This window comes from Pelodiscus sinensis, chromosome 3, assembly GCF_052426305.1.
Source record: "Pelodiscus sinensis isolate ZL-2025 chromosome 3, ASM5242630v1, whole genome shotgun sequence".
NCBI lineage: Eukaryota > Metazoa > Chordata > Testudines > Trionychidae > Pelodiscus > Pelodiscus sinensis.
In genome coordinates, this window is record NC_143054.1 from 1,625,852 (window position 1) to 1,650,915 (window position 25,064).

General features: G+C 44.2%; 1 protein-coding gene across 13 annotated transcripts in view; it reads left to right on the plus strand.

The window, feature by feature from the left end:
- DTNB (dystrobrevin beta) overlaps positions 1 to 25,064 on the plus strand; it is a 321,996-nt gene that overhangs the window by 84,243 nt on the left and 212,689 nt on the right. For 12 of the 13 annotated variants that reach the window (XM_075923210.2, XM_075923214.2, XM_075923213.2 and 9 more), the window contains one exon: positions 11,776 to 11,942. The exons of the other annotated variant lie outside the window; for it this stretch is intronic. In XM_075923210.2, the coding sequence (XP_075779325.1) occupies positions 11,776 to 11,942 (167 nt within the window). The remainder of the gene's footprint in view (positions 1 to 11,775; positions 11,943 to 25,064) is intronic. 13 annotated transcript variants of the gene reach the window in all.

The following is a 25,064-nucleotide window of genomic DNA, read 5'->3' on the forward strand; positions in this document are numbered from 1 at the left end:
AATAAGAAGCAATTAGTCTTTTGTCTTCAGCTGCCCTTTGAAACTACCTAGCCCACCCTGAGAAGATACCTGACAACAAAGGACTTTGAAAAACTGTAGACCCAAGCCAGAGTAAAGATCAGCTCTGACTTGAAATTCTTTATCTGAAATAAGGACAGCTGTTTAGAGTAAGAATTTGCATGTACCACAAGTGTTTTGGTGGATTTGTTCATTTTAATTTAGTAACTTAGTGAAAACAGTCACAAGTATCAGCCACTTAAATTCTGCTTTTTATAAAGTAATAAAACACTTTTATTACCAAGCCCGGTGTAAATAATTGTTCGTGGTTGGGGTGGGGGGACACAACCACTGTGCATATCTCACTTTCATTGATAAATGCACAGACCTTATAACCTCTCTGTGTGTAAAACTTTTACACAGGATAAGGGGTTTTGGTCCCTTGTAGCTGAGTCCTTCCAGAGCTGAACTGGTTCAATGGCTGTGTTGCTCTGCAGGGGGGCGATCCCAACTCTGCTTTTTCTGGTGGAGACCAAAGTATCTGGGCCAGCAGGACAGGGTGGTGGGGAGCACCAGAGAGCCAGGAAGCCAGACATCAGCACACCAATGGACAACCCTAACAGGACTTTTATGATTCAGCTTGTCACTCTCCCCAAGGCAGGGGTTGTATTCAAACCTCTGCAGACTTTACCCTCAGGAACCCTTAAAGTTGCCAGTGACTAAGGTCCTCCTAATGCATTGTCATGGGTGAGTGCTGCCTGCAAACCCTCAAGCACTGAGCCTCACAGCATCATTAGTTGGTGGTTGAGTACAGACACAGTGCATTGGTCAGTGGCTATCCTGAGCGTTCTCCACGACAATAGAAAACTTTCCACTGGAACTGCTCACTTCTGAAAAGAAAACCATTTCCTCATCTGGTCAGCCTCCCAGAATGTGCCCCCAACTCAGACTTGCATTCAGACAATCCTGGACTATCTTTGGCACCTCACGAACGGTCTGTTAGAGTCTTTGGCACTGTATTCCTTTCTACACTTGCTAGTGCTTATTGTAAGTGGCTGTCCCCTCAGCCAGGAGAAAAGGTGAACTGAATGCATTGGTCACGGATCCATCTTGCACATTCTTCACAAAGACAAAAGTCTAGCTTAGGCTTCCTGGAAGTTCCTCTCCACAGTGGTCTCTGACTTCCACTTAAACTAGTCTCCACTAGTTTTTTCCCCCTAAAGTTGCATGTGAAATAGGTATGAGAGAAACTGCACACCCTCACTATTTGGCTCATGATGGCTTTTTACTTGGCTAGCATAAAGCCCTTTCAGGTTGTTTCCTTGCTGTTCTTGTCATGTGCAGAATGAGTGAGGCATCACCCAGGACGCACCAGGTTCTTGAAACGGATCACTATCTGCATCGTAATGAGCTGTTTGCACGAAGTGAACTAACAATTCTGAGCTGAAGCTTTGAAGTTGTTTTGGGCTGTGCTGGCACTGCCACTTCACTGCTTGCGCTGCAGCGCTCTTGCTTGGTGAAAGTGAGAACCCCCCCCGGGAACAGCAAGTTCCAGCACTGTAGAGCACCCGTGTAAATGGGCTTCCCTTATTTAGGTGGTTTACGAAGAGGTCTGGAGAGCTCTCTTCCAGCACTGGTGCCATGGCCATAGTTTCACACTCAAGCACTGCCACAGCAATGCTGTGATGTTTCAAGTGCAGCCGTAGCCGCAGTGTTTAGAATGGAACCTGGTAAGGGAGGAAGCACGAAGGCAGTGCTAGCCTTTTGGTAGCATGTGGTGCTAATTAGTCAGGTAGTTATGCTTTTAAGTAACTGAAGATTTCTGGGCCAGTTATTTCATTCCCTAGGTACATTATTTTAAAATAAACTTCTAGATCATGTGTCGCTCAGAGCAGCCAGCCCAGATCTTTCAGGACAGAATGCAGTCTCTTGGCCATATATTGGGATGGCCAAATTGTGGCACATGAGCTACATGCAGTTCTTTTACAGTTGAAGTGTTTTGTGGAGCCTGCACACATACCCCGTTCTCTGCCTACCACACTTGGTGGGTGGAGAGAGCCCTGCGGCAGCAAGGTAGGCATAGGGGCCCTTCTGTCCAGCAGGAGGGAGGTCTTGGGCCTCAACTCTACCCAGCACAGCTGTCAGTATTCTAGGCTTCAGCCAGAGGGGACTGAATTCCTGAGCCCCTGCAGACATGCCTTGTGTCTTGAACTTCTGGACTGTCTGTCATATGCAACTCAGAGGGGTCAGTAAGTTTGGCCACCTCTGCCGCATGCCATCCTTCTCACAGCCACGGCAGTTGGTGTTCAGTCTAGGACACCAGTATGAGAGTAGAGAAGTAATGAAGGTAATTGGTTACCATGGCAGCAAGTTCTTCAAAGCACTTCTCTCCACATCACTGCCATTTGAGCTGTGGTTTCCACCAATGTTCCCTGTAAGCTGAGCACTTGTGCGGCCACCCAGGAAAGAGTCCAATGCTGCCCACCTGATTAGCAGAATGCCCACAGCTAGGTTCTTTTTGTACTAGTGGTGGACACAGAAATAATTATTCTGCACATGGATGGAAAAGATTAGTGGGAACATTGGTTTCAACCTGCTGCTTTTCATCCACATGCTGGTATCCCCCAGGAAATGTTTTCACACCACAGTCTTGAACATTCTTTTCTTAACTAAATCTTGGTGCTTAATCCTCATCCTGTTTGACCTTTCTGCAGACACTGCCTTCTCCTTGGTATCCTTTCTTATTTTCTGTGACTGTCCTGTTTTCATTCTCCTCCTACCAAACAAGTTTCTTTTTATAGCATGTCATCTGGTGTTTTTCTCCTCCGCTTCCTAAAAAGTTTGTTCTTGTCCCCTACTCTTCTCACTCTGCATTTTATCCTTGTGTATCCTTTTTTCCCCATTTGCATAAGTTTGTGTCTCAGCTGAAATGACAGTTTTGATACACTTCTCCATTCAAAGCAGTCTCTGTGAATCAGTCTTGCATATCTCACCCTGTATGGATCACTGTCAACTGAAATTTGACATAGCAAAAAGTGAGCTTGTAATCTTTCCTCACAAATTTTCTCCCACCCCCAATAACTCCTCCTATCTTCCTAACCTCCAAGGCCCATAACCTTGGGATCATTTTCAGTTCTATCAAGTTTCTCCTACGTACAGGCTGTTACTCAATCTTGTCACTTCTCATCCCAGCATTGGAAAAATATCCACCATTTTCTTTTCATTCTAAAACAGAAAATATTACATTGTCTCTATCTAAATCTATGGTTTGCCTTCATCTTGAATACTGAGTGCAGATACAGTTGCCTCATCTCAAAAAAGATGTATTGAAATCGGAAAAGATACAGAAAAAAGGGCAACAAAATTAAGGAGTATGGAACAGCGTCCGTCTGAGAATTAATGAATAAGACTGGGACTCTTAGCTTGGAAGAGAGAAGACTAAGGGGAGATGTGATAAAGGTCTATAAAATCCTGATTGGTGGGGAGAAAGTAAATAAGGAAGTGTTATTCACTCCTGCACATAATACAAACAATTTCCCTGCCAGTCTATTCTGGGTGTTTTTCTCTCCTTCCTCTCTAGTGTCAGAGATGGCCATGGCTGAAGATGGGACACTGAAGGGAGTGGGAACAAAGAATTTTTGTCTTCCAGTGTGAGCTAGTGGCTCTTGGAAGGGGGTGTCAATGGTCCCTGCATCCCCTTCCGCAGTCAGAGGAGACTTTCAGCCAGCAGGTTGAACATAGATGGTCATCACAGAAAGCAAAAGCAGTCCGTGCAATCCATCTTGGGGTTATGGGGGCTCAAAGCCAAGACCCTGACCTGTTCCCCAAACCACTTGAGACTAACTCAGCAGCCTTGTTCCAGCCCTCCAGCCAGGCCCCTCCTCCAGCTATTGTCTTGCTTCCTGGCCAAAAGATTCATCTGGTCACCCCTCCTGTGCTCAGGTTACAAAGAGCATCATCCATTATGTACGTGGGGAAGGCTGTCACACCAAAATTCCCATAGCTCTCTTGGATTGGAGTTTAAAAAACTCAGTCAATTCATGGAGATTATCAATGGCTATTAGCAGGATGGGCAGGGATGGTGTCCCTCGCCTCTGTTTGCCAGAAGCTGGGATTCAGTGACAGGCAATGGCTTTTCTCTCAGTTTATACTGGAGCTCTGAACAATCCTACTGATCTCTTACATGTAGTGCAACTCCTCCACCTTTTCTCCTGTCTGTCCTTCCTTGCAGAGCCCTTTATACCCTTCCCTGACTATGCTCCAGTCTTGTGAGTTGTCCCATCAAGACTCCATTATTTCAATCACATTATAGTTTTTTTGACTGTGCCAGGACTTCCAGTTCTTCCTGCTTGTTTCCCAGGCTTCTTGCATTAATGTACAGACACCTAAGATAATAAGTATGAATCGGAAGACCTCCTTTGTTTGCACCTTTCTCCTTGTGTTTCTCCCGGTATCTCACTTCCCCACTTACTTCCAGGCTTAGATCACTGTCCCCGACAAACCTAGTTTAAAGCCTACTCTTTAGATTTGCAAGCCTGCCTGTGAAAATGCATTTCTCTCTCTTCATTAGGTAGATCCCATCCTTTTTGTTTCCAACAGGGAGGATTGACAAGAACACAACTTGCACCTCAAACTCCTTGATCCTTCTTCCCAGCTTCACACAATCTGCAGTGACTCACTCAAGCTCATTTTTAGCAATTTGTTGGTTCCTACATGGAAAAGTAGGAAGGGGTAGTGGTCCAGGGGCTTGATCAGTCTTGGAAGACGTGGAAGACACTTAGTCACATCCTGGGTTCTAGCTCCAGGCAAGCAGCACACTTTTAAGAGTTTTCATTCTGGACCGCAGGCAGATGACTCTATCCCCCTTAGGAGGGAGTCCCTGACCACCACTACCCATTTCCTTCTCTTGGGAGTGATGGTTATGGAACCTCACCATAGGACTATACATTCCATGCCTTCCGATTGATGGCATGTCCTTCTGATCCCTTCCCTCAGAGATTTCTTCCAAATCATTGTCCACAGTAGTATCTGTGCAGAGAGCCTGGAACGGTTACTTACCTCTGTCTGGATTGGGGATACCTGAGTTGTCTGTTTTCTGGAGGTCACATGCTGCTAATTTTCTTCCCCATTGTGCACTGCCCTCTCTGGCTCTTCAGGATGCTATGTCTGCAGTATCAAACGCTGACTTCAGTCGGGACAACGTTCATTTTCTCTGATGGAACGCAGGGTTGATACTTGGGTCTCCAGTCTTTCTCCATAACTGAAGAGAAGGCTAACAGCTTTCACTTAACATAAGAACGTAACATAAGAATAGCCGTACTGGGTCAGACCAAAGGTCCATCTAGCCCAGTATCCTGTCTGCCGACAGTGGCCAGCACCAGGTGCCCCAGAGAGGGTGGACCGAAGACAATGATCAAGCAATTTGTCTCCTGCCATCCCTCTCCATCCTCTGACAGAGGCCAGGGACACCATTTCTATCCCCTGGCTAATAGCCTTTTATGGACCTAACCTCCATGAAATTATCTAGCTTCTCTTTAAACTCTGTTATAGTCCTAGCCTTCACAGCCTCCTCTGGCAAGGAGTTCCACAGGTTGACTACACGTTGTGTGAAGAAGAACTTTCTTTTATTAGTTTTAAACCTGCTACCTGTTAATTTCATTTGGTGTCCTCTAGTTCTTCTATTATGGGAACTAATACATAACTTTTCTTTATCCGCCCTCTCCACACCACTCATGATTTTATAGACCTCTATCATATCTCCCCTCAGTCTCCTCTTTTCTAAACTGAAGAGTCCCAGTTGCTTTAACCTCTTCTCATATGGGACCCATTCCAAACCCCAAATCATTTTAGTTGCCCTTTTCTGAACCCTTTCCAAGGCCAAAATATCTTTTTTGAGGTGAGGAGACCACACCTGTACACACTATTCAAGATGTGGGCATACCATAGTTTTATACAGCAGCAGTAAGATATTCTGTGTCTTATTTTCTATCCCTTTCTTAATAATTCCTAGCATCCTATTTGCTTTTTTGACCGCCGCTGCACACTGTGTGGAAGTTTTCAGAGAACAATCCATGATAGCTCCAAGATCTCTTTCCTGATTTGTCATAGCCAAATTAGCCCCCATCATACTGTACCTATAGTTGGGGTTATTTTTCCCAATGTGTATTACTTTACACTTATCCACATTAAATTTCATTTGCCATTTTGTTGCCCAATCACTCAGTTTGGTGAGATCTTTTTGGAGTCCCTCACAGTCTGCTTCTGTCTAGACTATCCTAAACAGTTTGGTATAATCTGCAAACTTTACCACCTCACTGCTTACCCCTTTCTCCAGATCATTTATGAATAAGTTGAAAAGGATTGGTCTCAGGACTGACCCTTGGGGGACACCACTAGTTACCCCTCTCCAATCTGAAAATTTACCATTTATTTCTACCCTTTGTTTCCTGTCTTTGAACCAGTTCTCAATCCAAGAAAGGACATTCCCTCTTATCCCATGGCCATGTAATTTACACAAGAGCCTTTGGTGAGGGCTCCATACAGACAAAGTCTCTTCTGTCTTCTGTGAGGAAGACAAATATGGCACATACTGTGCAGGACACAACAGCTGATCTCTCTCTATTCATGCTGCCTTCCTTCTGAGAGACTCCTCAGATGTTGTATTTACTGTGCCCAGAAGCATGAAGGGGAGAAGACAGAGAGCAAACAAAAAACAAAATCCTGACTGGCTCTGTGGACATTGGGAGGAGGGTGGATGTGATATATCTTGACGTTAGCAAAGTTTTTGATACAGTCTCCCACAATATTCTTGCCAGCAAGTTAAGGAAGTGTGGATTGGATAAATGGACTATAAAGTGGATAGAAAGTTGGCTAGATCATCAGAGTCAATTGGTAGTGCTCAATGGCTTGATGTCTGACTGGTGGTCAGTATCAAGTAGAGTGTCCCAACATATGGTCCTGGGGCCGGTTTTGTTCAATATCTTTATTAATGACCTGGATGAGGGGATGGGGGAGTAAGCTAGGGGGAGAGGTAGATACACTAAGGAATAGGGTCCAGCGTGACCTAGACAAATTGGAGGATTGGGCCACAAGAAATCTGGTGAGGTTCAACAAGGACAAGTGTAGAGCCCTGCACTTGGGACGGAAGAATCCCAAGCATTGGTACAGGCTGGGGACCAAATGGCTAAGTAGCAGTTCAGAGAAAAGGACCTGGGGATTGCAGTGGATGAGAAGCTGGAGATGAGTCAACAGGGCGCCCTTGTAGCCAAGAAGGCTAATGGCATATTGGGGCACATTAGGAGGAGTATGAGAGATAAAAAGGCATCTTTTAAAAAGTGGAAGTCAAATCCTAGAGAGGTAAATAGAAAGGAACATAAACACTGCCAAATTAAGTGTAAAAATGTAATAAGAAAAGCCAAAAAGGAGTTTGAAGAACAGCTAACCAGAAACTCACAAGGTAATAACAAAATGTCTTTTAAGTACATCAGAGGCAGGAAGCCGCGCCTGGATCAGGGGCTGCCCACGTGCCCTGCTCCCGGTGCCGGCATCGCGTGTGTGCCGCACGCCGGGAGCGGGGCCAGCCCAGATGTTTTGGCGGGCGCACATAAATGCCCTAGCGGGCGCCGTGGCCCCACAGGCACCGCATTGGGGAGCATTGGGTCTAGACCATCCCTGATAGACATTTATCTAACCTACTCTTAAATATCCCCAGAGATGGGGGTTCCACAACCTCCCTGGGCAATTTGTTCCAGTGTTTGACCACCCTGACAGTTAGGAACTTTTTCCTAATGTCCAACCTAAACCTCCCTTGCTTCAGTTTAAGCCCATTGCTTCTTGTTCTATCCTCAGAGGCCAAGGAGAACAACTTGTCTCCCTCCTCCTTGTGACACCCTTTTAGATACCTGAAAACTGCTCTCATGTCACCCCTCAGTCTTCTCCTTTCCAAACTAAACAAGCCCAAGTCTTTCAGTCTTCCTTCATAGGTTATGTTCTCTAGACCGCTAATCATTCTTGTTACTCTTCTCTGGACCCTCTCCAATTTCTCCACATCTTTCTGGAAATGCGGTGTCCAGAACTGGATACAATACTCGAACTGAGGCCTAACCAGCACAGAGGACTCGTCACAGATTGAAGTGTCATTAGAGGAGGTTTTGGAATTAATTGGTAAACTTAACAGTAACAAGTCAGCGGGACCGAATGGCATTCACCCAAGAGTCTGAAAGAACTCAAATGTGAAATCATGGAACTATGAACTATGGTTTGTAACCTATCCTTTAAAGCAGCTTCTGCACCCAATGACTGGAAGATAGCTAATGTAATGCCAATATATGAAAAGGGCTCTACAGGTGTTCCTGGCAATTACAGACCAGTAAATTTAATGTCTGTACCAGGCAAATTAGTTGAAAGTATAGTAAAGAATAAAATTGTCAGACACATAGAAGAACATAATTTATTGGGCAAATTTCAGCATGGTTTCTGTAAAGGGAAATCCTGTCTTACTAATCTATCAGAGTTCTTTGAAGGGGTCAACAAACATGGACAAGGGGGATCCAGTGAATGTAGTGTACTTAGATTTCCAGAAAGCCTTTGACAAGTTCCTCACCAAAGGCTCTTATGTAAATTAAGTTGTCATGGGATAAGAGGGAAGATCCTTTCATGGACTGAGAACTAGCTAAAAGACAGGAAACAAAGGGTAGGAATAAATAGTAAATTTTCAGAATGAGCAGGGGTAACTAGTGGGGTTCTCCAAGGGTCAGTCCTAGGACCAATCCTATTCAACTTATTCCTAAATGATCTGGAGAAAGGGGTAAACAGTGAGGTGGAAAAGTTTGCAGACGATACTACACTGCTCAAGGTGGTTAAGACCAAAGCAGACTGTGAAGAACTTCAGAAATATCTCACCCAACTAAGTGACTGGGCAACAAAATGGCAATTGAAATTTAATGTGGATAAATTTAAAGTAATACACATTGGTAAAAATAACCTCAACTATACATATATAATATGATGGAGGCTAATTTAGCTACAACTAATCAGGAAAAAGATCTTGGAGTCATCGTAGATAGTTCTCTAAAGACGTCCATGCAGTGTGCAACGGCAGTCAAAAAAGCAAACAGGATGATAGGAATCATTAAAAAAGGGATAGAAAATAAAACAGAGAATATCTTATTATCCTTATATAAATCCATGGTACGCCCACATCTTGAATACTGTGTACAGATGTGGTCTCCTCATCTCAAAAAAGATATACTGGCATTAGAAAAGGTTCAAAGAAGGGCAACTAAAATGATGAGGGGTTTGGAACGGGTCCCATATGAGGAGAGATTAAAGAGACTAGGGCTTTTCAGCTTGGAAATGTGGAAATGAAGAGGGGATATGCTAGAGGTCTATAAAATCATGAGTGGTGTGGAGAAACTGAATAAGGAAAAGTTATTTACTTGTTCCCATAATATAAGGACTAGGAGCCACCAAATGAAACTAATGGGCAGCAGGTTTAAAACAAATAAAAGGAAATTCTTCTCCACACAGTGCATAGTCAACCTGTGGAACTCCTTGCCAGAGGAGGTTGTGAAGGCTAGGACTATAACAGGGTTTAAAAGAGAATTAGATAAATTCATGGAGGTTAAGTCCATGAATGACTATTAGCCGGTATGGGTAAGGAATGGTGTCCCTGGCCTCTGTTTGTCAGAGGGTGGAGATGGATGGCAGGAGGGAGATCGCTTGATCATTACCTGTTCGATTCCCTCCCTCTGGGGCACCTGGCATTGGCTGCTGCCGGCAGACAGGGTACTGGCCCGGATGGACCTTTGGTTTGACCCAGTCCGGCCATTCTTATGTTTTTATAAGTGATTATTCCCCTTTATTTGACACTCCAGGTGAGGCCACATCTGGGGTACTGCATTCTATACTGGCCCTCCACCCCCATTATAGAAATAGTGTAGACGCTTTGGAGAGAGTCCAGCAGAGGGCAAAAAAAAAAATGAAGAGGGGGCCGGGGAACATGATTTAAGAGGAGAGGCTGAGGGATTTGCGCTTATACAGTCTGCAGAAGAGAAGAGTGAGGGGGGATTTGAGAGCAGCCTTCAGCTACTGAAGGGAGGTTCCAAAAAGGCTGGAGAGAGGCTGTTCTCAGTGGGGCAGGTGGCAGAACAAGGAGCAATATCTCAAGTTACAGTGGGGAAGCTCTTGGTGGGATATTAGGAAACACTGTTTCCCATGGCAGGTGGGGAAGCACTGGGCTGGGTTCCCTGGGGAGGTGGTGGAATCTCCATCCTTAGAGATTTATTAGTCCCAGCATGACAAAGCCCTGGCTGGGCTGATTGAGTTGGGGTTGGTCCTGTTTTGGGCAGGGGGCTGGACTCGATGACTCCTGAGGTCTCATACCAACCCTAGGATTCTATGATTCTGATGGATCACTTGATGATTTCATTTAGTTCATTTAGTTCGTTTAGTTCATTTTCTCTGGGACACCTGGCATTGTCCATTGTCTAAAGACAAGATACTGGGCTAGATGGACCTTTGGTCTGACCCAGTATGGCCGTTCTTATGATCTTTTAATGATGACTGAATTACTCATCCAAAGTAGCTGGTATTTGTGATTGTAACCTTGTCCTCATATTCTTGTAGATACTTCCCTTGCTTCCTGTTGTCCATTCTAACTGCTGTCACCAAAATAATTTATCCTCGCTCTTTGGCTTTGACTTCATTTTCTCTCAAGATCTTTTCACTGATTTCTCTCTGGCCCAGTATATCCTCTTGAAATTCTTGTTTACCGTTCACTATCTCTTTCTCCCTACCTTTTTTGGTCTATTTGTGACCCTCACTATTTATCCTTTCTAATTTAGATTGAGAACTTTCTGGTTGTCTAGGCCTCAAGCACATTTTTGAATGCTAGACTAAGAACTCAACTTTATATCTGGGTACTAACTGTATTCTAACAGTGTGCAACATGTATCATTTTGTGATTGACTCATGTCATGGGGATGGAAAAGACTGATATCTCCTGTTATTAAAGGATTGTTCCCTTCAGTACAGTAAGTATTTTAGCAAATTTGGTTTTAAAGTACCAAGGAATGGGACTTTCTCCGCATTCTTTGGTAAGCTCCGTGATTTAGGTTTGCAAATCCTTTGTATACTGTGTAACTTTAGGGTATCAAACTTACATAGACATTTCAAGATCACATAGTATCTGAATAGGGATACATGTAATAGAAATACATTATTTTAATTTGTTTTGTGTAAATATTTTTCATAAGTGTGAATTTTGTGGAAGAAAACAAGCCTTCACTCTGCGTTGTGTTTAAGCAACAATTTGTTAGCAAATTTTATTGCGCTGTTTAGGATTCCACACTTAGGCTGTGTCCAGACTCAGGGTTTTTTTCGAAAAAAGTAGCCTTTTTTCGAAAAAACTTCACCTGCGTCTAGACTGCAGCCGCGTTCTTTCGAAATTAAATCGAAAGAATGCGGCTTTTCTTTCGATGGTGGTAAACCTAATTCCACGAGGAAGAACGCCTTCTTTCGAAAGTGCTCTTTCGAAAGAAGGCGTTCTTGACAGCAAACAGGCTTTTTAGAAAGAGAGCATCCAGACTCACTGGGTGCTTTCTTTCGAAAAAGCGGCTTGCTTTTTCGAAATTCCGCGTGCAGTCTAGACGCGCTCTTTCGAAAGAGGCTTGCAGTCTAGACATAGCCTTACTGGGGGCTTGGGTTTTTTTGTGTTTTTTTCAGATAATAATAAAATAACACTTTCTAAGATTCTCTTATTGCTTTTCCCCCCTGAAGTCTTCCATCCTGTGGAATGTTCATATTGTCGCTGTGAGAGCATGATGGGTTTCCGGTACCGATGCCAGCAGTGCCACAACTACCAGCTGTGTCAAAACTGTTTTTGGCGTGGCCATGCAAATGGCCCTCATAGCAACCAACATCAGATGAAGGAGCATTCCTCTTGGGTAACTCAGCTTTGTTTGTAATAACGCACTGACCATCTCTATGCACATTTCTTTTGAAAGCCTGCGGTGTTTTTGTAATAGCCTTAGAATTGCAAGTTAAATCTTAAAGGTTTTCAAATGAGAGCTTATCAGTAGGCACATTGCACTTCAGTGTGAATTACACTGATTTTATTTAATGACTCAACATCATTTTGCTCACTGCTGACAATACAGTTCCTTCTCTCAAGCGCCTTCCAATCTGAGACACACAAAACAAAGCATTTGTTGTTGTCTTCCTTTTAGTAACACCATATCTTTCTACATTTCTCTTTTTGCCACCCTAATAACACACAGTAGTTTTGATGTCCTCACAAAGCAAGAAAATACTATGCACACCAAGTGCTCTTTTTAGCAAAGTGGTGTTTAACACAGTAGCTCTTTAAAACAAATGTTTGGACTGCACGTATTATGGAAGACAGAGCCTTTACCCAATAATCTGATAATCTAAGATATAAATGCAGTAAAGTTTGGGAAAATAGACAACTAGGTGATGAGCATATCCCAAGTCACAGCTAATAATTCAAGGTCTAGAAAATTGGATGTCACAGATGGGTGTAGCAGCCCCAGTTGCACCAAGCTTGATGCTACAATTCCCTCTGCTTCTTAGCCACCCAAGAATGAAACTGTGTGGACAATCATTTGAAGAAACAAAGATTACATATCCAATAGTAACTGTGATTCATAGAATCATAGGACAGGAAGGGACTTCAAGAGGTCATTGAGTCCAGTCCCCTGCCCTCACGGCAGAACCACGCACTGTCTAGATCATCCCTGACAGGTGTTTGTCTAACTGCTCTTAAAAATCTCCAGTGATGGAGATTCCACAGCCTCCCTAGGCAATTTATTCCAGTGTTTAACCATCCTGACCGTTAGGAACTTTTTCTTAATGTCCAACCTAAACCTCCCTTGCTGCATTTTAGGTCCATTGCTTCTTGTCCTATCCTCAGAGGTTAAGGAGAAAAAAAATTGGCCCTCCTCTTTGTAACACTACTTTAGGTACTTGAAAGCTGCTATCATGTCCCCTCTGAGTCTTTTCTTTTCTAAACTAAACAAGCCCAATTCGTTCAGTCTTGCCTCACAGCTGAAATTTTCTAGATCTTCAGTTGCTCTTGTTGCTCTTTAGAGTTTCTCCAATTCGTCCACATCTTTCCTGAAATCTTGCATCCAGAACTGGATACAGTAGTCCAGTTGAAGCCTAATCAGTGAATCATTGATAACTACTCTCTCAGAACTATTATCCAACCATTTTTGCACACACTTCATAGTAGTTCCACGCTGGTTATTCAAGAATAGTGATAGAGATGTAGCCGTGTTAGTCTGGTGTAGCTAAAACAAAATACAGGACTATGTAGCACTTTAAAGACTAACAAGATGGCTTATTAGATGATGAGCTTTCGTGGGCCAGACCCACTTCCTCAGATCAAATAGTGGAAGAAAATAGTCACAGCCATATATACCAAAGGATACAATTAAAAAAAAGTGAACACATATGAAAAGGACAAATCACATTTCAGAACAGAAGGAGGATGCGGGGGGGGGGGGGGGGAAGGTGAATGCCTGTGAGTTAATGATATTAGAGGTGGGGAAGGGTAGATGTCTGTGAGTTAATAGTGTTAGAGGTGATAATTAGGGAAGCTATCTTTGTAATGGGTAAGATAGCTGGAGTCTTTGTTCAGGCCTCTGCGGAGAGTGTCGAATTTTAGCATGAATGCCAGTTCAGAGGATTCTCTTTCAAGTGCAGATTTGAAAGTCTTCTGAAGTAGGATGCAGGTGAGTAGGTCATTGAGACAGTGTCCTTTCTGGTTGAAATGGCAAGCAACTGTTTTTTCTTTGTGATCCTGTTTAATGTCTGTTTTGTGGGCATTGATTCTTTGGCGAAGTGTCTGAGACGTTTGTCCAATGTACATAGCAGTCTGTCTCTCACTGTGTGTGTGTGTGTGTGTGTGTGCGCGCGCGCGCGCGCCCCCCGCACCTGACACAATGGGGCCCTGATCTCAGCTGGGGCAGAGACTGTCTCTCAGTGTGTGTGTGTGTGTGTGTGTGTGTGTGTGTGTGTGTGTGTGTTGCACCTGACACAATGGGGCCCTGATCTCAGCTGGGACAGAGACTGTCTCTCAGTGTGTGTGTGTGTGTGTGTGTGTGTGTGTGTGTGTGCGTGGAGAGTTCCGTAACACCTGGATTTTACAGGGGTGAAGGAGCTGATGCTGACTGGGCCTGCTCCACCCTTTTTGTCTGGAGGAAGGGAAAGGGGAGTCACCTACGGCAGAGCCTCAGCGAGCTGCTGGGTTATACAGGATATTGTGCACTGCGTATTACAAATCGGCAGGTTCAGGTAGAAATGTCATGTTATAAAAAACCTTTCTTTCCCCACTTGCTGCAGTGAGGTAGTCAAGGTGTTACTCCTCCATGGCGAGTATATCTTAGGCCAGAAGAAAAGTTTCTGAACCTACGGAAACTAGCTACAAAGCTTTAGCTTTTGAAAGTCTCTTTTCCAGTGCAGCAATGTTCTTTCTAGAACACTTTCTAGTTCAGAAGAATAGAATACGTCTTGTTTATAGGACATTCTAATCAAACAGCCTCTGAGAGCCTATTAATACTATAACTAAAAGTAAATGTACTTGTTCATTTGTACTGTGGTAGGTAGTGCTGTGAGCCCTGATGAGGGCCGCCTTCTATTAGTCCCTGTCCTGAGAAGGTCACTGTCCTAAGTAATTGACAGTTTGCCTCTGCCGGAATCATTGCAGCTGAAAACAGAGCATTTTTCTCACTGAGAAGCCTTTAACTGACTGTCCCCTATGGGATCTTTTACAGGTGACGCACAAATCATTCTGTACAACTCTTAACCATAATGATATTGGTCGAAGGCCCTGAAAACCAGCACATCCAGTCCAATTTTAAATCATTTCTTTCCCCAGCAGAGGGCAAACTGTCCATGCTCAATTAAAGACAGCCGAATGTTTTGTGTGACGTATGTTTGCAGTGTTGTAGCCATGCTGGTCCCAAGATATTAGAAAGACAATGTGGGAGAGGAAATATCTTTTATTGGACTGATTTTTGTTGTTAAAAGAGACAAGTTTTCTAGTGACAGGGCTCTTCTGGTCTAGGAAAGATACTGAGGGCTTGTTTCATGTAGAGTGCTTTAGCAGTGCAGCTGCACAGATATAGCAACACTGCAGTAGTACTTGGGAAAAGATGCTACTATGCCCATGGGAGAGCCTCTCCTCTTGTCAGTTACTCCGCCTCCCTGAAGGCAGTGCTGTGTTGCCAGGAAAAGCTCTCCTGTTGACACAGTGCTGTTTATACAGGGGGTTGAGCTGATATAACTTCCTAGCTCGGAGTATGGATTTTTCACACAGGCCTGAGTGACATTGTTATACTGATATAGGTCTGTAGTGTAAACCTAGCCTCATAGCGTCACAGCTAAACACAAGGTAGAACAGATTGTCTGCCATAAGTAATTAACCCATATTTTAAGAGACCATTCAAGGGGAAGTGGCCCTGAACAGACTGTGAAGAGCTAAAAAGGATCTCACAAAACTGGGTGCCTGGGCATCACAATAGCAAATGAAATTTAATATTGATAAATGCAAAATAATGTACATTGGAAAACATCATCCCAGCTATTCATGTAAAATGATGGGGACTAAATTAGCTGATACCACTCATGAAAGAATCATTGTCTATAGGTTCTCTGAAGATGTCCACTTGATGTGTGCAGTGGCAGTCAAAAAATGAACAAAATGTTAGGCATCATTAAGAAAGGGATAGATGATAAGACAGAAAATATAATATTTCCTCTGTATAAATCCATGGCATGCCCATCCTGAATACTGCATGAGGTCGTTTTATCTTAAAATAAATGTATTGCAATTGGAAAATGTTCAGAAAACAGCAACAAAAATTATTAGGGATATAGAACGGCTGCTGTATGAGGAGTGATTGATAAGACGTGGGACTTTTCAGCTTGAAAAAAGACAACTAAGGGAAGGAATATGATAGAGGTCTATACAACCATGACGGGTGGAGAAAATAAATGAAGTATTATGTACTCCTTCCCATAACACAAGAACCGGGGTCCGCAAATGAAATTAATAGACGGTAGGTTTAAAATAAACAAAAGGAATTATTTTTTCACACAACACACAGTCGACCTGTTGGATTCTTTGACAGAGGATGTTGTAGAGGTGAAGTCTATAACCAACTTCAAAAAACTAGATACATTCATGGAGGAGAGGCCCATCAATGGCTGTTAGACAGAATAGGCGGGGGAGGTGTCCCTAGCTTGTTTGCCCAGAAGCTGGAAATGGATGACTTTTGGCAGCAGCATACATTAGCCATTATGGGTATGTCTACACTACCCTCCTAGTTCGAACTAGCGGGGTAATGTAGGCATACCGCACTTGCAAATGAAGCCCGGGATTTGAATTTCCCGGGCTTCATTTGCATAAGCCGGGCGCCGCCATTTTTAAATCCCGGCTGGTTTGAACCCCGTGCCGCGCGGCTACACGCGGCACAAAGTAGGTAGCTCGGACTAGGCTTCCTAGTTCGAATGACCGTTACTCCTCGTGGAATGAGGAGTAACGGTAGTTCGAACTAGGAAGCCTAGTCCGAACTAACTAGTTCGTGCCGCGTGTAGCCGCGCGGCACGGGGTTCAAACCAGCCGGGATTTAAAAATGGCGGCGCCCGGCTTATGCAAATGAAGCCCGGGAAATTCAAATCCCGGGCTTCATTTGCAAGTGCGGTATGCCTACATTACCCCGCTAGTTCGAACTAGGAGGGTAGTGCAGACATACCCTATCACAAGACAGGATATTGGGCTAGATCAGAGGTGGCCAACTCGTCGCTCTCGAGCCGTATGTGGCTCTTTGCTCATAGAAATGTGGCTCTTTAGGGTTACCATACGTCTAGTTTTTCCCAGACATGTCCTCATTTGCCCATGTTAAATTGCCGTCCATCTGGCTTTTTTAAAACACACATAATGTCTGGGATTCGGGGAGGGGGTGGTGGCACCTGACTTCAAGGGAATGTTGGATTTTCTTTTGGAGCTGCACGCCTGGACAGTTCACGGCCACTCTGCGCACATGCTCCAGCACCTGGAGGAAAAAGTACATGGTGGTGGCAGTAGCGGTGAGACCCAGGGGGGTTGTTAAAAGAATCTGGGGCTGCCTGGCTCTGGGGGAGGGGAGGGGAGGGCATTGGGTCAGAGTGGGGGGAGAGGGGAATTGGATTAGAGCAGAGGGGGCTGGAGGTGCCTGGCTCTGGGAGAGGGGTGGGTGCACTGGGTTGGGTGGGGGGGGGCGCTGTGGATGCCTGGCTCTGGGGGAAAGGGAGGGCATTAGGTTAGAGCAGGGAGGCTGGGGTTGCCATAGGATTAAAGATGTATAAAAATAAATATATAATACGTGGCTCTTTGCACTACTATCCACAGCTATTTTGGCTCTTAGTCTCTAACTGGTTGGCCACCCCTGGGCTAGATGAACCTTTGATGTGACCTAGTATGTCTCTTTTTATGTTCTTGTGTGTAGTGACCTTTATCACAGTTTGCACAAGACTATTCTGAAGATAGCTTTCCTAGTTTGAAAGAAAACGATAATTGTAGTCAGACATTACTATTTCTATATCTTTTTGAAGTAAAAGTCATTTCCAGATAAGTGGATGTGTGACATTAATGCCACAGCCGCTCTACTCTGAAGCGAGTGTTTCTTCCTGTCACAAACAAATGAAATTCTGCTCCTTTAAGAATGTGCCTTCACTCTTGAGAATGTATGGGGACACATTCTGGGTACATAGAATCATAGAATCCTAGGACTGGAAGGGACCTCGAGAGGTCATCGAGTCCAGCCCCCCACCCTCAAGGCAGGACCAAGCTCCGTCTACACCATCCCTGACAGATGTCTATCTAACCTGTTCTTAAATATCTCCAGAGAGGGAGATTCCACCACCTCCCTTGGCAATTTATTCCAATATTTGACCACCCTGACAGTTAGGAATTTTTTCCTAATGTCCAATCTAAACCTCCCCTGCTGCACTTTAAGCCCATTACTCCTTGTCCTGTCCTCAGAAACCAAGAGGAACAAATTTTCTCCTTCCTCCTTGTGACACCCTTTTTCTCAAGCAGTGTATATTTCTGTTCAATGGATCACCTGGGTCCCTCCTGCTGCGTACCAGCCTTTTAAATGTATTAAGAGCCTAAGGCTCTTAATACATTTAAAAGGCAGAGCCGCAGCAGGGTTAACTCCCGAGCCGGTTAACCCCCAGGTCGGAAGCTAACTCTGCTGCAGCTCTCCCACTTATTGACTAATCGACTAGTCAATGGAAAATCCATCGAGTAGTTGATTAGTTGATTAAACTAAATTTAACATCCCTAGACCTGGGGTAATTTACCTGCTTGATGAATGGAACATGTATAGAGAGCGCGAACAGGAACAGCAAACAGGAGAGTTTGGAGAGGGAGTTCTCCAGGTAAAAGAGGAGTAAAAACAGGACCCTTGTTATAAGTGGCTGTCTGGAATGTGTGTTTGTGTGTGGGGGGAGTTATTTGCAGTGCGCTGAGCTTGTGTTTGTTTGTTTGGTTTGTTTGTTTGGTTGGTTTGTTTGTTTGAAGGAGCTTCTAAAAGGTTTGAAATCTAGAAGCCTCTGTTAATTGGCTGAACCTCAGTCAGGGGGAGGGGCTACCAGAGCTATATAAGCCTGTGACTCAGCGACCAGGGAACGCGCGACCAGGAACAGCAAACAGGAGAGTTTGGAGAGGGAGTTTAGAGGGGGAGGTTAGAGGGCACCAGTGACTTCTGACCTTCTTTAAAACATAACTCTTAGAATAATCTATATTCCAGAGGTTTTAAAAAGAATCCCAGTTTATACTTAAACTTATTCAGTAGAAAAATGGAGACAGAAGCCCAGCAGCAGAGTGGGGGCTATCCTGTTTATTGCGTCGAGTGTAACATGTATGATTACCTGCCCTGTGGGCAGGTGGCGTATGTGTGCACTTGTTGCAAGGAGCTCCTGACCCTCAGAGACCGAGTTTGGGCTTTGGAGGCCAGGGTGGCTGAACTGGAGGAGCTAAGGGAGGCAGAGAGCTATGTTGCTGAGTCTTTCCGGGACACTGTAGTACTGTCCCACCTCCAGTCTGAGAGCCCCAGCGCTCTTAAGGAGGATGAAAGTCTCAAGGCAGCAGAGCATTCAATGGGAGCAGAGGAAAACCATCCCATAGTTGGGACCCTCCTCCCAGAGGATGTTGCGGTATCCTCTCGCACTGAGGATACCTCTGAGGGGGAGGGAATGCCAGTTAGGAAGAGGCAGGTGTTAGTAGTGGGTGATTCGATCGTTAGAAACATAGATAGTTGGGTTTGTGATGACCGGGAGAACCGTATGGTCACTTGCCTGCCTGGTGCGAAGGTTGCAGATCTCTCGAGGCATCTAGATAGACTTATGTGCAGTGCTGGGGAGGAGCCGGTGGTCGTGGTACATGTAGGTGTCCATGTAGGTACAAGGAGAGATGTCCTGGAGGCCAAATTTAAGCTGCTAGGACAGAGACTGAAATCCAGGACCTCTATGGTGGCGTTCTCGGAAATGCTTCCAGTTCCACGCGCAGGGCCAGGTAGGCAGGCAGAGCTTCAGAGTCTCAATGCTTGGATGAGACGATGGTGTAGGGAAGAGGGGTTTAGATTTATTAGGAACTGGGGACACTTTTGGGAGAGGGGGAGCCTATACAGGAAGAATGGGCTCCACCTAAACCAGGGTAGAACCAGACTGCTGGCACTAAACATTAAAAAGACCGTAGAGCAGTTTTTAAACTAAGAGATGGGGGAAAGCCGATTGGTGCGGAGATGCACGTAAATCGGAGGGAGACTTCTCTTAGAGGAGAATCTATTGATAAAGATTCTCTAGGCTGTAGTCAGAAAGAGAGGAGGGGAGAGGGCAAACCATGGGCCAGAGCAGACAAACAACCGCATATAAATGAATCCAATGCATCAGGGAAGGACTCACAAATAAGCAGTGGCAAATTTTTAAAGTGCTTGTACACAAATGCTAGGAGTCCAACTAATAAGATGGGTGAACTAGAGTACCTCGTATTAAATGAGGACATTGACATAATATGCATCACCGAAACCTGGTGGAATGAGGAAAATCTGTGGGACACAATCATACCGGGATATAAAATATATAGAAAGGATAGAGCAGGCCGGAGGGGTGGCGGAGTGGCACTGTATGTGAAAGATAGTGTAGAATCAAATGAAATAAAAATATTAAGTGAATCAACATGTTCCATAGAATCGCTATGGATATTAATTCCATGCTCCAATAATAAGAAATTAGCAGTAGCGATATATTACCGACCACCTGACCAGGACAGCGATACTGACATTGAAATGGTGAGGGAGATTAGAGAGGCTACCAAAATAAAGAACTCTCTAATAATGGAGGAATTTAATTACCCCCATATTGACTGGATACATGTCACCTCAGGAAGAGAAGCAGAGATAAAATTTCTCAGTGGCTTAAATGACTGCGTCTTAGAGCAGCTGGTGCAGGAACCCACAAGGGAACAGGCAATTCTCGACTTAGTCCTGAGTGGAGTGCAGGATCAGGGCCAGGAAATAACTGTTACAGGACCGCTTGGGAATAGTGACCATAATATAATAACATTCAACATTCCTGTGGTGGGAAGAACACCTCAGCAGTCCAGCACCTTGGCATTTAATTTCAAAAAGGCATTTAATTACACGAAAATGAGGAGGTTAGTTAAAACAGAAATTAAAAGGCAAAGTGACTAGAGCCAAATCCGTGAAAGCTGCATGGAAACTTTTGAAAGACACCATAATAGAGGCCCAACTTAAATGTATACCCCGAAATTAAAAAACATAGCAAGAGTCCTAAAAAAGTGTCACCGAGGCTTAACCACCACTAAAAGAACTCAAATGGGAAATTGCAGAGCTATTATCTTTGGTTTGTAACCTATCCTTTAAATCAGCTTCCGTACCTAATGACTGGAAGGTAGCCAACGTGACACCAATATTCAAAAAGGGCTCTAGAGGCGATCCTGGCAATTACAGATGGGTAAGTCTAACTTCAGTACCGGGCAAATTAGTAGAAACAATAGTGAAGAATAAAATTGTGAAGCATGTAGAAGAACATAATTTGTTGGACAAAAGTCAACATGGTTTCTGTAAAGGGAAATCCTGTCTTACTAATCTATTAGAGTTCTTTGAAGGGGTTAACAAATATGCGGACAAGGGAGATCCAGTAAATATAGTATACTTAGATTTTCAGAAAGCCTTTGACAAGGTCCCTCACCAAAGGCTCTTGTGTAAATTACATGGCCATGGGATAAGAGGGAAGGTCCTTTCTTGGATTGAGAACTGGTTAAAAGTCAGGAAACAAAGGGTAGGAATAAATGGTAAATTTAGTGGTGTCCTCCAAGGGTCAGTCCTGAGACCAATCCTTTTCAACTTATTAATAAATGATCTGGAGAAAGGGGTAAACAGTGAGGTAGTAAAGTTTGCGGATGATACCAAACTGTTTAGGATAGTCAAGACAGAAGCAGACTGTGAGGGACTCCAAGAAGATCTCACCAAACTGAGTGATTGGGCAACAAAATGGCAAATGAAATTTAATGCGGATAAGTGTAAAGTAATGCACATCGGGAAAAATAACCTCAACTATACATACAGTATAACGGGGGCTAATTTGGTTACGACAAGGCAGGAAAGAGATCTTGGAGTTATTGTGGACAGTTCTCTGAAAACTTCCACACAGTGTGCAGCGGCGGTCAAAAGGCAAATAGGATGCTAAGAATTATTAAGAAAGGGATAGAAAATAAGACCCAGAATATTTTACTGTCCTTGTATAAAACTATGGTACGCCCACATCTTGAATACTGTGTACAGATGTCGTCTCCTCACCTCAAAAAAGTTATTTTGGCCTTAGAAAGGGTTCAGAAAAGGGCAACTAAAATGATTAGGGGTTTGGAACTGGTCCCATATGAGGAGAGGTTAAAACGACTGGGACTTTTCAGTTTAGAGAAGAGGAGACTGAGGGGGCATATGATAGAGGTATATAAAATCATGAGTGGTGTGGAGAGGACCGATAAAGAAAAGTTATTTATTAGTTCCCTAAATAGAAGAACTAGAGGACACCAACTGAAATTAATGGGTAGCAGGTTTAAAACTAATAAAAGAAAGTTCTTCTTCACACAGCGTGTAGTCAACCTGTGGAACTCCTTGCCAGAGGAGGCTGTGAAGGCTAGGACTATAACAGAGTTTAAAGAGAAGCTAGATAATTTCCTGGAGGTTAGGTCCATAAAATGCTATTAGCCAGGGGATAAAATGGTGTTCTTGGCCTCTGTTTGTCAGAGGCTGGAGAAGGATGGCAGGAGACAAATCGCTTGATCGTGTCTTCGGTCCATCCTCTCTGGGGCAGCTGGTGCTGGCCACTGTCGGCAGACAGGATACTGGGCTAGAAGGATCTTTGGTCTGACCCAGTACGGCTGTTCTTATGTCCTTATATAAAACACTCAAATACTGTGGTTATGGAGCAAATACCTAAATAGTTAGATGTTTCTGCATTATCTATTCATTAAGGGACTTTTCGATCATTAACAGCAGTATTGTGAGCAACGAGAAGTCATTCTTCCGCTCTACTTCCTGCTGATTAGGACTCGGCTGGAGTATTGTGTCCAGTTCTGGGTACCACATTTCAAGAAAGATGTGGAGAAATTGGAGAAGGTCCAAAGAAGAGAAACAAGAATGATTAAAGGCCTAGAGAACGTGAGCTATGAGGGAAGACTGAAAGAACTGGGATTGTTTAGGTTGCAAAGGAGAAGACTGAGAGGGGACATGACAGTGGTTTTCAGGTATCTAAAAAATGTCACAAGGAGAAGGGAGAAAAATTGTTCCCCTTGGCCTCTGAGGATAGGACAAGAAGCAATGGGCTTAAACCGCAGCAAGGGAGTTTCACGTTACTGAATTTGAGGGAATCAGCCAGATCACTGCTGCACCCATAGGTGGGGACCCCAGAAATGGTATAATAGGGGGCCATATGGGGTGTTGTATAGAAGCTTTCAGTCTGTTGATCCTATGTACGCTAGCCATGTGATTGTATAATGTCTGTGTGTGTAGTTAGGAATCTGTAATCTGTGATAATACTGAATATTTCCCTGCATGTGTTTGAGTAGTGGGCAGAGCCCGGCCTATGGACATGCTAATTAGCGAGGCCCTGTGGGACAATGGCACTCAATGGGCCAAGGACACACCTAAGGGCTGCCAGCAGGGAACACAGAGATTGCCGCTGGCTAAGTGACCTGCTGTAGCCAAGGAGAGGCCAGGAAGGAGGGATAAATAGGCCATGTGGTCGACTCCATCTTGGTACTCAGCTCAGCACTTCATCCCAGAGGCAGCAATGCAGGGATCGAAGAGCCGGAAAGAACTGTGGACCCATCCTGATCCTAGGATGCGCAACAAGGACTTTTAAGCCAGCAGCTGTAACATCTCTGCTAGAGCCTGCATCGAGAACTGGGAGATTCGGTGCATGTAATGTACTATCCTTTAACAACTTTACTCTCATGCTTTTCTTTCTTGTGGTAATAAACCTTTAGATGTTAGATGCTAAAGGATAGGCTCAGCGTGATTTGTGGGTAAGATCCAGAGGGTAAATCTGTGGCTGGTTTCTTGGAACCAGACAGAACTTGTTCGGGGTAGGTGGGATTGGGTATTAGGACCCCCCACCTGTGTATGAGGCCCGGGGCCATCTGGGGCATGGATATTGCTGGGGTGTTGGAGGGTTTTGCTCGTGAGGCTTCAGGCAGGCTGCTGAAGCGCTCTGTGGGGCTGGTTTGTGGCCTATCTGGAAAGGTTGCCAGTCTGGGGGCTGTAAGGAGCCCCGAATTTGAGCAATTTGCCCTGAGTGGACGCCCTCAGCGGTGCCCAGACCGGCCTGGTCCGTCACAGGGAGGTTTAGGTTGGACATTAGGAAAAACTTCCTGCCTGTCAGGGTGGGTAAACACTGGAATAAGTTGCCTACGGAGGTTGTGGAATCTCCATCTCTGGAGATATTTCAGAGCAAGTTAGATAGACATCTGTCAGGGATGGTTTATATACAGTGCTTGGTCCTGCCGTGAGGACAGGGGACTGGACTCGATGACACTTGAGGTCCCTTCCAGTTCTAGTTTTCTATGATTCTATGATCAGCCGCCGCTTGAGAAAGTCATTGTTTTATTGTTATATTTTATGTTTATTAGAAAGCGGAGCCTCTTCTGCTTTAAGAAAATGGAGCTTGCATATTGATTTTCTTGTGATAAGTCGGGTATTTAAGGAACGGTCTCGGTGGGTGATGTGTAGTTATAGAGGGGAGTGTGTTTAGGAGAGTGATAGAAATGTAGCCGTATTAGTCTAGGGTAGCTGAAACAAAATACAGGACTATGTAGCACTTTAAAACTAACAAGATGGTTTATTAGATGATGAGCTTTTGTGGGCCAGACCCACTTCCTCACATCAAATAATGGAAGAAAATGCTAAAATTCTACACTTTACGCCGGGGTCTTAACAAAGACTCTAGTTATCTTACCCATTACAAAGATAGCTTCCCCAATTATCACCTCTAATATCATTAGCTCACAGACATTTACCTCCCCCCCCCCCCCGAATCCCCCTTCTGTTCTGAAATTTGATTTGTCCTTTTCATATGTGTTCGTTTTTTAAATTGTATCCTTTGGTATATATGGTTGTGACAATTTTCTTCCACTATTTGATCTGAGGAAGTGGGTCTGGCCCACGAAAGCTCATCATCTAATAAACCATCTTGTTAGCGTTTAAAGTGCTACATAGTCCTGTATTTTGTTTAGGAGAGGATGTTCTTCTAGGGATGATAGTAGAATCATAAGACATAAGTCCCAGGGAACCAGCTTTGACATGGGCTCTGCAATATAGCAGTTCTATTGCAGAGCCTGCAGTGAAGCTGCCTCGAGAGAGGGACTGGGAGATGCTGCTGGCCCCGCTCCGAGGAAGCCAGTATGTGACCTAAATGGAAATGTTTATAATGGTTACAAGTGGTTTAACATCCCTAGCTCAGTATTTAAATTATTTCAT